Here is a 12,866-nt window from a genome sequence, read left to right as displayed (position 1 = left end):
AGAATTGCCAACGGACACCGAATACGGGCTGAAATGTGGAAGGTCGATGCTCGGGGATAGCCCGCGAGCCGTTAAACGTGATAGCAAGACTGGCTCCATCCCCAAATTCGCGATAATGCCTGAAACAGGACCACGATTCGTGACAGGGATGCTTCACGGGGGTGTCTTCGCAGTCGGATGCGTGAAATCCAAATTCGTATCCGTGCGCAAGGTAATGGGTAAGATCTGTATACTCGCTTTCGGTGAAAATATGGGAGATAAGGAGCCTGCGATTCTGTAGAGTTAGCGATGGATATGCACAACCAAAATTATCCAGTGCGAGATAGTTCATCAGCAATGTTGTCCACGAATGCGTAACAGGATACAGTGCTGATTCGGAGGCACTACAGCATATGTTGATGAAGAAGCCCGTGGTCGTTAGTAGCCGCCTGACGAAGATACAGTCCCTTGCCAAAATCTCCCGTTTCTCCGTCGGGAATATGGGAAATTCGGTGACATATGACTGGTGGACAAAGTAGTAGAGGATTGCGTGGATATTCGTTTGCGGAACACAGATGTGCAAGCATTTCGGAAAGATGGTTGTTTCGCGGTTAATAAACCATAATGCTGCCGGCCCAGAGATAATGCTGCTGGTACAGAGCATACAGTGTTGAAAGGTTTGCGGATTGACAACGAATGGCGTTAGAAGAGCGAAGGATGTACGTTTAAGTTCGTTATGAATGGCGATTGTACGCCGTTTACTGAGCCTGCGCCAAAGCAAAAGGGTTGTAAGGTCCATGTGGGAAGCTATCTCGGCTTCAATATCCTCGATGACATTAAGGGTCAAGCTTTAGAATTAAAATGATTCAATGCATAGACAATACTCACCGCGTCATTGGAATCACACAACAGAAAAATTAGGATATTAATGGACGTACGACAAGGAGAACGCAATAACACAAAGCCAACCGGGCGACTTACGATATCGATTGTGAGGGGCGTGATTCATGATTTTGACAGTGGGGATCACGAGCCAGCACCATGTGCGTCATCAGACACAGGAGCGCGATTAGCAAGCGTATTCCATTATCCCAATGCAGGCTACATGGCAGCAGCGTGCAAGTGTACAAGGCATCTATTTTTGAGAGATAGCGTTAAGCGGAATAGACTCGTCAACGGGCAGACGACCTAGCAGTCATGGACAGTATTAAATTTCTCACTGACCTTCCAATCTTTCAGGTATAACCACGCTATTGTCGTGTGTATCGTACACTGCAGTCGGCGTTATGGTCATTAATTGAAGTGCATTATGTACAACTCGTATCTGATTCAAAGAGATATAAGGATTTGCCCGTTCAGTGAACATTACATTGTTTACAGTAGATCAAGGCAAGAAGTTACATACATTGACGGCGACGCTAAATCTTCCGTTTGACACTTGTCACCGCATCCGCTTCCGCCACGGCACCATACAACAGTCAGTAAATTGGGTAGAGCGAGCTGCGTAGCTACCTCTTCTTCATATGCTCGTGTATGCTCCGTCAAGCGTCCTAGCAAACATGCGTTATCTCCGAAAAACCGTATTGTGTTTGGACAGGCAGATGATGCATTACATCCGATCTCCATGTTATGGTCTCGACCCCACGTAAAATCATACAGTCGGAAGTCAAATTCACGCATCGTGTATTTGTCGATACATCCTAAAACGCGCGGAGAAGGATAGCACCCGTCCAATAGAGAAATTGGGTTAAGGAGACCTCGATGACAGAATGTCAGATCTGGATATGCACAACAGAATGTATCTGCTGTGAGATAGTTCATGACGGCAGTTGTCCAAAAAAATGCGAGGGGATAAAGTGCAGTTGTAGCAGTGCTTTGAATGACATCTATCCGTCGGTCTCCTCGATGAAGATGCGTTATCTCCTCGATTCCAAATCCCAAAGTATAAGGTGGCCAAATGGCATCCTCCGCGAAGGTGTAGTGTTCTGTGTTAACAAGATATTGAACCAAACGTGAGTGATATCCATGAGGCACATAGAAGTCCAAATCATTCGGCACGAATTCGAAGTCAGGATCAAAAAATTCGATGATGAACGATCCAGATATGATAGATTGAGAGATATGCATGGTAGTGCGGAGGCCATTAGGATTATCAATGAACGGAGCTAGGCTACAGTTATAGCGATGGTTTAGATGAGTTGATATAAGACGAGAAGGAATAATCTTGGAACAACGCCATGCGAGGATGGAACGTATATCGGAATATCGGAGGATTCCAAAGATACAGTCTTCATTTAATCTGTAAACCATCAGCATGCGCACTCATGTAAAATCAGCGAGGGGTGCACGTTATAGAAGTGGACATGGCTTGCAATGTAAAGATTATACACACCAATAGGGGTGTAAGATACGATAGACCTGTTAGAATGTAAGCACGTGACAGCTGATTATCAATCGTCCAAATTTGACCGACAGTGATTTTATAGCATCAGGAGCATAAGTCGCAGCGCGTATGAAAGCTCGATGACTTCCTTAGTAGCACTGCATTAAACAAAGAGGGAACTGATTGCCTATCGAGTGGACTGCATAGCATTGCGAAAACACAGGTACGCACCTTCAGTAGTCAAGGAATTCGCTTGAAGTAGTTTGTTTGTAGTCAATCAATCAGACCAATTATTCTCCTCCGAGCATGCCTATTGTGATACCTCCATCTAAATATGCACGATGCAACGATCATTGTGTTATCCGAAAGAACACTCAATAACTTGCCTCTCGGACAAGCAACTCTGTCTGCCCTGCAAATACAAAGACAGATGTCGACAAAGTTCGAGATAGTCCAGTTGTCGATATGACAGACACCAACACTCTCCGATGTACTATACGTGTGGTAGTTGTTTGTGCACCGGTTGAGATAGATGTCAGCGGCGAGTGGCAGTGAAGATGTATACAACAATAAACTCAAACGCATTGCTATGCAGTAAGAACGTACAACAAATGACTCGCCTGCTTGCCTATTGCACAACTTAAATCTGTATGTTTTGCATCATTAATTTCTCGTAAACATTGACGACCCATTGCCGCGCCATCGTGAAGCCAAACAACGTTGGCAGACGTGATATAACAACTTATAAAATGACTGCTACCTAAGTAGATAACTCCCGCAAGCAGCCAACAATGATTAATACTTCCCAGTGTAAGCATCAACTCAAGGTCAATAGAAAGAGAGCGCGGAAATATTCCATCAATCGAAGGTTGTATCTCAACGACAATGATAGAAGGAGAAAACACAAAATCTGCACTTGTACTTATTTGCGACCCACATGAATTACATCGTCTGTCGAAGTTATTCAGCCAGTGAGCATATAAGACGGAGCTCATACTATAAGGGGGATTGCCTTGCAGACCACGCAGCGACTCCTGATGAATAACCACAACTGTATCCCAAACGAAGTCATCACCAGAAGGTTGTACAACCTCGTTGCAATGATCACAATATGAACGCATTGACGCGAGCGGCTCACAGTGACGAAATAACAATTCTGCGATTTCGGTCACTGCGGTGAGGGCATGGCCGATTCTAGAAAACCGGGACATATTAAATTGACACAGGCCATCACGAAAGTGATCGCGAATGTCTTCCAATGTCGATTGGCCACCAGAGACAGCGGTAAAACCATGTAAGATATCAGTGAAGAAAGTGTTATCAGGTAAACAATTAGCACCTATCCTTCCATCAGTGAACATATTCCAGAGTAGGGTAAGTAATGAATCATACGCACAACTCCAATTTTCATAGTCCCAAATGATCCCAGTGTGAACACGGACCTCCGGTGTCGAATTCAATATATCACATGCTGGATAGTCTTCTGCAGATACCAGACGTGGCCGCTTAGCCTTTAACTCGGAAGGAGGAACGAAAGTAGATGTGTCGGCTTTACGTTTACGTGCATACGTGGATTGGCGTTCATTCGAGGAGTTGGACCGCACCGACTTTTGCACTATATGAAACAGTTGAGGAACTGGAGGAAGGCATAATTCGGCATCAGTTATATCTGACCAAGACAATGCAGCAGGAACGACACAAGGAACGAATCGTTTCCCCTTCCACTTCTGTAAGCCGTCTATCACCGAATGACGAGTAGTAGTCGATATATAACCCAGCAGCTGTCCGCTATAACATATGGAAGTAATATAATCCAACATTTCCAGTTCCCGAAATTCAGTTCGCAATGCACCAGATGCACCTCCATGGAGCTTGCTTCGATCATATCCTTCGAGAATCAGAGTTCCGTGTAAACTAGAGCTGTGAGATAGCACAGTGTAAATAGACTGGTGCCCACAGTTATGTTTCAGATGGCATGGATTGTTCGGTCTCGTTCGACCTTGAGAACCATAATCTGACATAGCGAAATTGAGGAGAACACGTACTTGCTCGCGATCAATCCGAACCGTGGAATCGTTGGGTAGTGAACAACGGATGGCAATCTTTGAATGCGTAAGGGGAATAATGTTAGGAGGTAGTTCATCTACCTGAACAGTCCTAGGTGGATCAGATAATTTAATGAACAGCGTGTCAAGGATTTCATTACCTAAGGTGGATACATGACTATCCCATTCTACCACAGTTGCTTCGGCTCCATTTGTCGCGCATAGCTCTGTTGCTTCGTTTGATTTCAGCATAACCGGCATACCTACACACAAAGGCAAAATACCTGCTTGCTGACTGGTTGAGCAAGGGGGAAGATTCCACAATGTCTTCTGTAACGTACCCGGAATAGAAGACGATGTATGAGGCAGATCCACAGTTCGAGCACTCTTACGTTGTGACTGCCGCAAAGATGACGACATCCAGGCTTTTTCAGGCCATGTATCGATGGAATGAAAATAATGCAATTTTTGTCCATGATCTGCTGCGAATTGAGAACACATGTACATGTTAATAGCATCGCGATGAGCATTGAGGGCAGTGATTATAGAGACATAGCGAAAGTTGTCGTCTAGCAAAGATTGCGAGTTAACATGTTGACCAACGACACGACTATCCAGTAACTGAAAGTCATCCTGCGTGCATGCTTTATATCGCATATTTTCCAACGCATGCTGGAATAATTGATCTTCAATACACATACCGGTTTGACTCATATTACGATGCAAAATGACTACCGTCGTAAACTGATGCCATAGCGCTTTTCCCATCACCGCCTGCTGATCGTCTTCTCATTCGGGTAGCAGTCCAGCATTCACTTTACTGCTGTACAAGCACGGTTTAGGACCTACTGGAGGTAATTGCGCGAAATCACCTGCAAGGATGACACTCCGACCACCGAATGCACGAACAAAGTCTGAAAATGCATGCATTAACTGAGCACTGATATTATAAAGATCAGTACAAGACAGCATTGATACCTCATCCAAGAATATTAGATCCACATTAGCGACACGCTCATGAATTTTAGACAAGGTGTTTGAAGTTTTGCTAGGGCCACTACAACCGTCGTACTGTCGCCCAAAACCAAGGACAGAGTGATACATGTTCCCATCCACTAGGGAAGCTGTACTGCCAGTGGGCGCTACGATGAGGAATCTATAAGCTTCATCTCGAACAACTAAGAAAAACATCAAGGAGTGTAACACTCGTGACTTTCCTGTCCCTCCCATACCACCGAGATACATCTATAGTGGCTCATTTTCATGGTGGTGAAGAAATCGAGCAGCAAGAATGAATGCACGCTGCTGCTTGTCGTTAAGGGAGAAATAGTCGATGACTCCAGTAAGCAAGGACACGGCAGCATCTTGAGGAGGTCGAGAATAGGATTCGAGTGCGGTTGAGAAAGGAAAATCAAAAACGCTCATGACTTTCACCATACCAGAATCATCAGTTCCGCGAACAGAATGTAGTGCAGATGGTGTAACAGACGATTCACGATCGGTGCCATGATGAATGCTGTGACGGCGCATTCGTACTGCGATCACAGCATCTCTAGCATTACAGACAGCAACTTTCCAAGCTGCCGGGCATCGATACTGGAACGAGTGCGTGAAGTCTTCGTTGATACCGGTCATCATACAATCAGTTCGTGGTTGTACAAAAATCCTCCGCAACATCGCAGTCATAGCAGACATGCGCATTTGAATCTTCGCAGCCTCAGTACCCACCCCTTCTATAATATCGAGTAAGTCGATTATATAACCATCTGCCGCCTGAGTCGACTGTTGCATTTGGAGCTCTTCCTCCAAGACATGTGCAAGTCCGTCCTCAAACGAAGCAATTCCCCGATCTTCCATAGCCAGTGCCCGACAAATGGCGGAGTAGTCATCGCGAGCATCGAGACACTCATATAACACATGCATATGTTTCATAATCTGTATGTGTTCACCTGCAAATGAAGTCGAATCAAACGCTGACTTCCACGAACAACGACCATGAATAATGTCCTTTCCGTCACGCCAACCACCAGGCGAGAAAAATGTAAGCATAGTTTTGCCATACTCATTCAAGTCTCCTTTGTCATTTCGAGGTAAACTACCCCCAACGAAATTCAATATTTTAGGAGACTTTAACACGCATACTGCATGCGTAGACCGCGCGGGATGACCACGAAGAAAGATGTGATATTCCGGATGTACGTTATCAGCAATGGCCTCCGATGTGTCTGCAGATTCTTCGACCTCATCCTCCAACACAAAGTCGTCATTCGGAATGGACGACTTACCGTCAGAATTGTCAACATCGTCAATACAACTCAAACAAAACCCGGGAGACATGCATTTAGCAATGGTCTTACGAAGATAATCGTACAGTGTCCATGTTTCAAATCCTGACGGTCGAAATATATAATCATTTATTCGGGTAATAGGAACCACATTATCGCGAACCATCCCAACCACAACCCTATCAGTAGATAGTAAGTCTTCCACGACGACTCCCTCCGCCGACTGGCTCACATACTTCACGAAAGAGTACCAATAAAAAGTCTTGAATCTCATATTAGTGTAATGATCAGGTTGTCCTAACAAATTCGTGCAAAGAAATGGACCTCCGGTCTGTTGTTGAGCTATAAGAGCGTTGACAATTTTCATAATCAGCTTCCGTGCAGCATCCGACGACGTATTGCCAAATCCATCAACACTTTCAATGTGATCCATAACAGACTTCACAGTTTGGAAAATTGAATGTGTAGTAAGAGGATATTTGGTCACATAATCGGTGTTACAACGCTCCTCACTTGTGGCGCGTCTTTTCTTTTTCTTTTCCTTGTTCCCTTTACGTTACCAGACCACGTGATCCAACACGTGACTCATCGGAGCGCAACCTCCGATTCTTTATCCAGATGTCCAGAACCCCTAGTCTAGGGTTACATCGGATCCAACTCCGGACCTTCTTCTTATCGCACATGCAAGACGTGCATGTATGCCTCGTCTTTACCTCGTTCTGATACACGACTCGTTATCCCCATTAGTACTGATTATCTCTCACGACCTTACTCAGCTTTCTCATACATATTACTTCCTCGCCATTACCCTGCCCAGATATCGTTTCACCTTATCTAGCCAATGAACGATCCCGCATTACTGCGTAGTACTGCGGATACCTTTTGTATAAATAGACGACCTTGTCGAGCTGGATCCCCATCTCGACCTGGTTACCATTAAACCAGCTTTTCACTTGCCTTTGACTGAAATTGACCGTTAGTAGCAGACAGCTACTACGAGTCATAAGAACGAACTCTGACCGACCTTCAGTGCGAGGACATCGCCAGAAGTGTCACTTGAACGGACTTGTGTCTTAGACTAAGACCTTGTCTCGTGACAACTCGACTTGACGCTCGTGTTTCGCTGCCGCGTAACATTAGGTCAAGATCTTATTACTCTCTGTGACTTCCTAGAGTCTAACAACGAACTACCGACCGGACCGAACCTTGAAGACTGAACGATACACCCGATTCGATTGCTAAAGCACCGTTTGAGATTACTCTGTAATTGAGGTAGCTGAAGGGATAGACTGATCACTCATCTTCGGAGAGGGGTCTGTCCGAGAGACCAATAGGCCGAGGAGGCTGAGGTAATCACTCGAGCAATCAGCAAATAGGTGTATCAGTTTGAAGGCAGAAGACACTCTACGGGCTTGTTAGCCGACGACGAACGAACCCACTTAGTTAAGGACGGTGTGCAGTCTACGTGTAGACGTAGGCCACACAGGGGAATTTATCCATGCTGGATTTGAACTTTATCAACCCGACTGCTCTTCCCAAGCAATACATCGATCTCCTCCCATCTCAGGCAGAGTGGGACGCACAGAGGAACGTACACGTTTTAAACGGACGACCTTTACTCATCAGACCAGATCAACACATTGATCACCCAAGTGGTGACTACGAAGCAGGCCTACCCCATAACGTTGGAGGGCTCGTACTATCACACATCGCAGACAGCAGCATACCTAGCTCTTATCCAGGAGAAAGACCAGACGCCCCTTGGAACCTCCCTGTCCAGGATCCCGTACCCCAACCGATTCTTGCACCAATCATATCCGATTACATACCACCGATGGCTACAGTTACCATGGATGAAGGACATCACCATGTCAGCCAGAAGGAACTTGGTTTTAGAAAACCCGAGATCTTCAACGGTTCAGACCGTTCGAAGCTTAGGGAATTTATAAACCAATGCAAGAACTACATGGCCGGAAATAGCCATGTCTACCAGGAGGACAATCAGAAGATCGCATTCGTGCTATCGCACATGCAAGGAGGAACAGCAGGATCATGGGCACAGAGCTTCATAGAAACGGAACTCACCAATGACGACTTCCTTTCTTATGGGAGTTGGAGAGACTTCATTGCGAGTGTGAACAAAGCATTTGGCGATGAAAATATTGAAGAAACCGCTCATACCTTGCTGCGTAACATCAAGCAAGGAACTCGTACTGCGGACGACTACATTGCCGAATTCCGATCGATTGAATCCAAGGCGAAATTAGAAGATGCCGGAAATATCGAGTATTTCAAGTGGGGACTTAACGACCCACTCCGACAAAGGATATATGGGATGGAAAGCATGCCCAAGACACTTGACAAGTGGTATGAATACGCCTCGCGGTTTGATAACCAATGGAGATCTGCTCAGATCTTCAAGCGAGGAGCCACTACGACGACGCGAGGAAAGGGCCGATCTGTCCATCGTCCCTACTACTTGGCTTCTGCAAAGGATCCAAACGCGATGGATATTGATCATGTCAATATTTCGCGCTTATCCCCGGACGAGCGACAGAAGAGAATGAAAGAAGGATTATGTTTCCTATGCGGAAAGAAGGGCCATATAGCCAACGACAGACAATTCCACCCCCAGTCTGGAAGTTTCACCCGTGCTAGAACGATACAGCCCGGGTTAGACACAGACACGATCACATGGATCAAGAAGATGCGAGAAGACCTCGCACAGAAGAAGGAGACGTCGAAGGAAGAAACCAGAGAGGAACAGATCGCCTATGTGCGAAATGTCTTCAACGACATGACTGATGAAGAACGAACCCAATTGGGTTTTTGAGACGACGGCCACTAGTAATGCATGGACCGTCGCATCTTACCGTATCTCCCCTCGTTATTTGTAACACTAGCGGAAATTCAATCACTGTGAATATTTCGTTGGGAGAGAAGGAAGACGTTACAACAGAAGCCTTGATCGATTCCGGTGCAGCCGAAACGTTTATGAACATTCGTTTTGCGGAAGAAAACAATTTCATCAGATGGGAATTACCGAAACCGATTACAGTCATGAATGCAGATGGCACACCAAATCAAATGGGTACCATTACTCATTGTACCTGGAAGATGATGAAAATCGGAGGAAGGAAGACGCTTACTCGCTTCCTCTTGACCGGCATTGGCAAAGAAAACATACTTCTCGGCATGCCGTGGCTTAAACGCCTCAATCCGATGATCAACTGGGAAACCGGTGACTTTTGGTTTGGTAAAGACGCCAAATGGCCACCGAAACCCACCGTCAAAGATGCACCAGATGAAGAAGTTTCGATTTTCAAGGAAGATGGACTCCCAGAGTTAATCACCACCGAAACTTCCCCTACCTCGTTTGGGCATTCGGAATCTATCAGAGAAATCATGGCCGATAACACTGAGCGTGGCGAGTTACCCGCAGTACGGAATGATACCGAACCAGATGACCCACCATCAGAACCCCCTATGGATCAGCTCGATGACGACGATCTAGTTATATCCTATATCGCAGGAGAGCCAGTTATTGGGATATTTGAACCCATCAGGAAGGAGTCACCTTTGACGAATGAAGAGACTGAAACTGCAGTCTTCACCATACGAAGAGGCCCCGCCATTGGAAGAATGACACACAGTACCCGATCCCCATTATTCTGTAACGCACAGAATACGGTCTTTTACAAACCATCTGGTAAATCACAAGAATTGGCACAACAGGCACACAAGGAAGCATCAGCTGTAGACAAACCCAAAACTGTCGAGGAGTTGGTCCCCAACTACCTCCACGATTTGAAGTCCATCTTTGAAAAGAAAGCAGCTGAACGCTTTCCAGAAACCAGGCCTTGGGACCACGCCATTGACTTGAAACCCGATTTTATTCCACGCGACTGTAAAGTCTATCCGTTATCGCTCAAAGAACAAGGAGCGATGGATGACTTCCTGGAAGAAAATCTGCGAAAAGGATACATCCGACCGTCGAAATCTCCCATGGCTTCACCATTTTTCTTCGTAGGAAAGAAAGACGGAGCACTACGTCCCTGCCAGGATTACCGATACCTGAATGAAGGGACGGTGAAGAACACCTATCCTCTCCCGCTCATTTCTGACCTTATGGATCAATTCAAAGGCGCATCAATCTTTACGAAAATGGATTTACGCTCCGGATATAACAATGTCAGAATCAAAGATGGTGACCAATGGAAGGGCGCATTTAAGACAAATCACGGACTTTTCGAACCTATGGTCATGTTCTTTGGACTCTGCAACTCCCCGGCGACTTTCCAAATGATGATGAATGCACTCTTCAAGGACATGATCGATGAGGGATGGATAGTCATTTACATGGATGATATCCTCATCTTCTCAAACGATTTGGAAGAACATCATGTTCAAACCCGATGCGTACTCCAACGACTCAAAGACAACGACTTATTCCTTAAACCGGAAAAGTGTTTCTTTGATATTAAAGAAGTCGAATTCCTAGGCATGATCATTCGAGAAAACTACATTGGCATGGACCCTATCAAACTTAAAGGAATTGCAGAATGGCCTGAACCAAGCACGGTAAAAGGTGTTCGCTCTTTCCTAGGGTTTGGAAACTTCTATCGGAAGTTTATTGCCAACTTCTCGGATATTGCCAAACCATTGACGAATCTTACGCGCACTGCCGCTGGATCTCCACCTTTTGAATGGACAACAGAATGTCAGACAGCTTTCGACACATTGAAGCAACGATTCAGTACCGCCCCAGTACTGTTACTGCCTGACAAGGCAAAACCCTTTATTGTTGAATCCGACGCTTCCAAGTTTGCTACAGGTGCAGTTTTACGTCAAGCCGATATCAATGGAGACCTCCATCCTTGTGCCTACATTTCACAGACGCTCAATCCAGCTGAACGGAACTACGAAATCTATGACCGCGAACTCCTCGGAATCATTCGAGCCCTCACTGAATGGCGCCATTATCTTGAAGGCTCTCCCCATCCCGTCGAAGTTCGCAGTGATCACAAGAACCTCACGTACTTCCGTACAGCTCAGAAGTTAAACCGCCGACAAGCACGATGGAGTCTCAAATTATCACAATTTGATCTTCACCTCATCCATGTCCCTGGCACTCAGATGATTCAATCTGATGCGCTCTCTCGTCGTAATGGACTCGATGACAGTGAAAGTGACAATGAAGATCGCATTCTTTTACCCAATGCACTATTCGTGCGATCCATTTCCCCGACACTATTCGACGAAATCAGGAATCACGCAGCAAAAGACCTCATTATTCACGAAGCCCTCGAAGCGATTGCGCACAAAGGGCCATTCCCCATGAAATCATCGCTTTCCGACTGGGAAGTTCGCGATGGTGTCATCCTCTACAAGGGAAAGATTTACGTTCCACCATCCGAAACTCTTCATCGTGACCTTGTTCGACTACATCACGACTCCCCTGCCATGGGTCACCCTGGAAAGTTCAATACTCTTGAACTGTTACGTCGTGAATTCTGGTGGCCCGGCATGTATACATTTGTCTACAATTATGTTAAAGGCTGTGCCGCCTGTCAACAAATGAAACCGAATACTCATCCAACTCATATTCCTTTGGAACCAATTCTTGCCGACCCACACGCATTACCATTTTCCTGTTGCACCACCGATTTTATTACCGACCTCCCCGTTTCCAACGGTTTTGATTCAATTATGGTCGTAGTAGACCATGACCTTACGAAGGGGGTGATTCTTATGCCCTGCCTCAAAATGATCACAGCCGAAGGAACGGCCAAGATTTTTCATGACAAAGTATACTCGCGATTTGGATTATCCGACCGAATCATCTTGGATAGAGGACCTCAATACGCATCCAAGGTCTTCCAAGAGTTAAATCGACTACTCCAGATCAGATCATCAATGAGCACAGCTTATCACCCTCAGACGGATGGAGAAACAGAGCGAGTCAACCAGGAGCTGGAAATCTATCTTTGACTCTATTGCGGAAACAACCCTGAAACATGGGCCGACCGCCTGCCAGACCTCGAGTTTTGTCATAACACAAGGGAACACTCGGCACGGAAAATGAGCCCATTCTGCATCATGATGGGATACGAACCACGTGGACTCCCTTCCGTATTTCCGACCATGAACATTCCATCGGTTGAATCCAGGCTT

At 45.8% G+C, this 12,866-nt stretch overlaps 1 protein-coding gene across 1 annotated transcript; it reads left to right on the top strand.

Moving 5' to 3' along the window:
• Positions 1 to 8,190: 8,190 nt before the first annotated feature.
• SCP_0207700 (Transposon Tf2-6 polyprotein) lies at positions 8,191 to 12,683 on the top strand (the record flags this gene model as incomplete). Its single annotated transcript, XM_027754682.1, has 2 exons — positions 8,191 to 9,517; positions 9,676 to 12,683. The coding sequence occupies 2 exons, from the start codon at positions 8,191 to 8,193 to the stop codon at positions 12,681 to 12,683; spliced, it is 4,335 nt and encodes a 1,444-aa protein (XP_027610483.1).
• Between the last annotated feature and the right edge of the window lie 183 nt (positions 12,684 to 12,866).

Source organism: Sparassis crispa, assembly GCF_003851025.1.
Source record: "Sparassis crispa DNA, contig_000001F, whole genome shotgun sequence".
In the NCBI taxonomy this organism is placed as follows: Eukaryota; Fungi; Basidiomycota; class Agaricomycetes; order Polyporales; family Sparassidaceae; genus Sparassis; species Sparassis crispa.
This window is presented reverse-complemented; position numbering and strand designations above follow the sequence as displayed.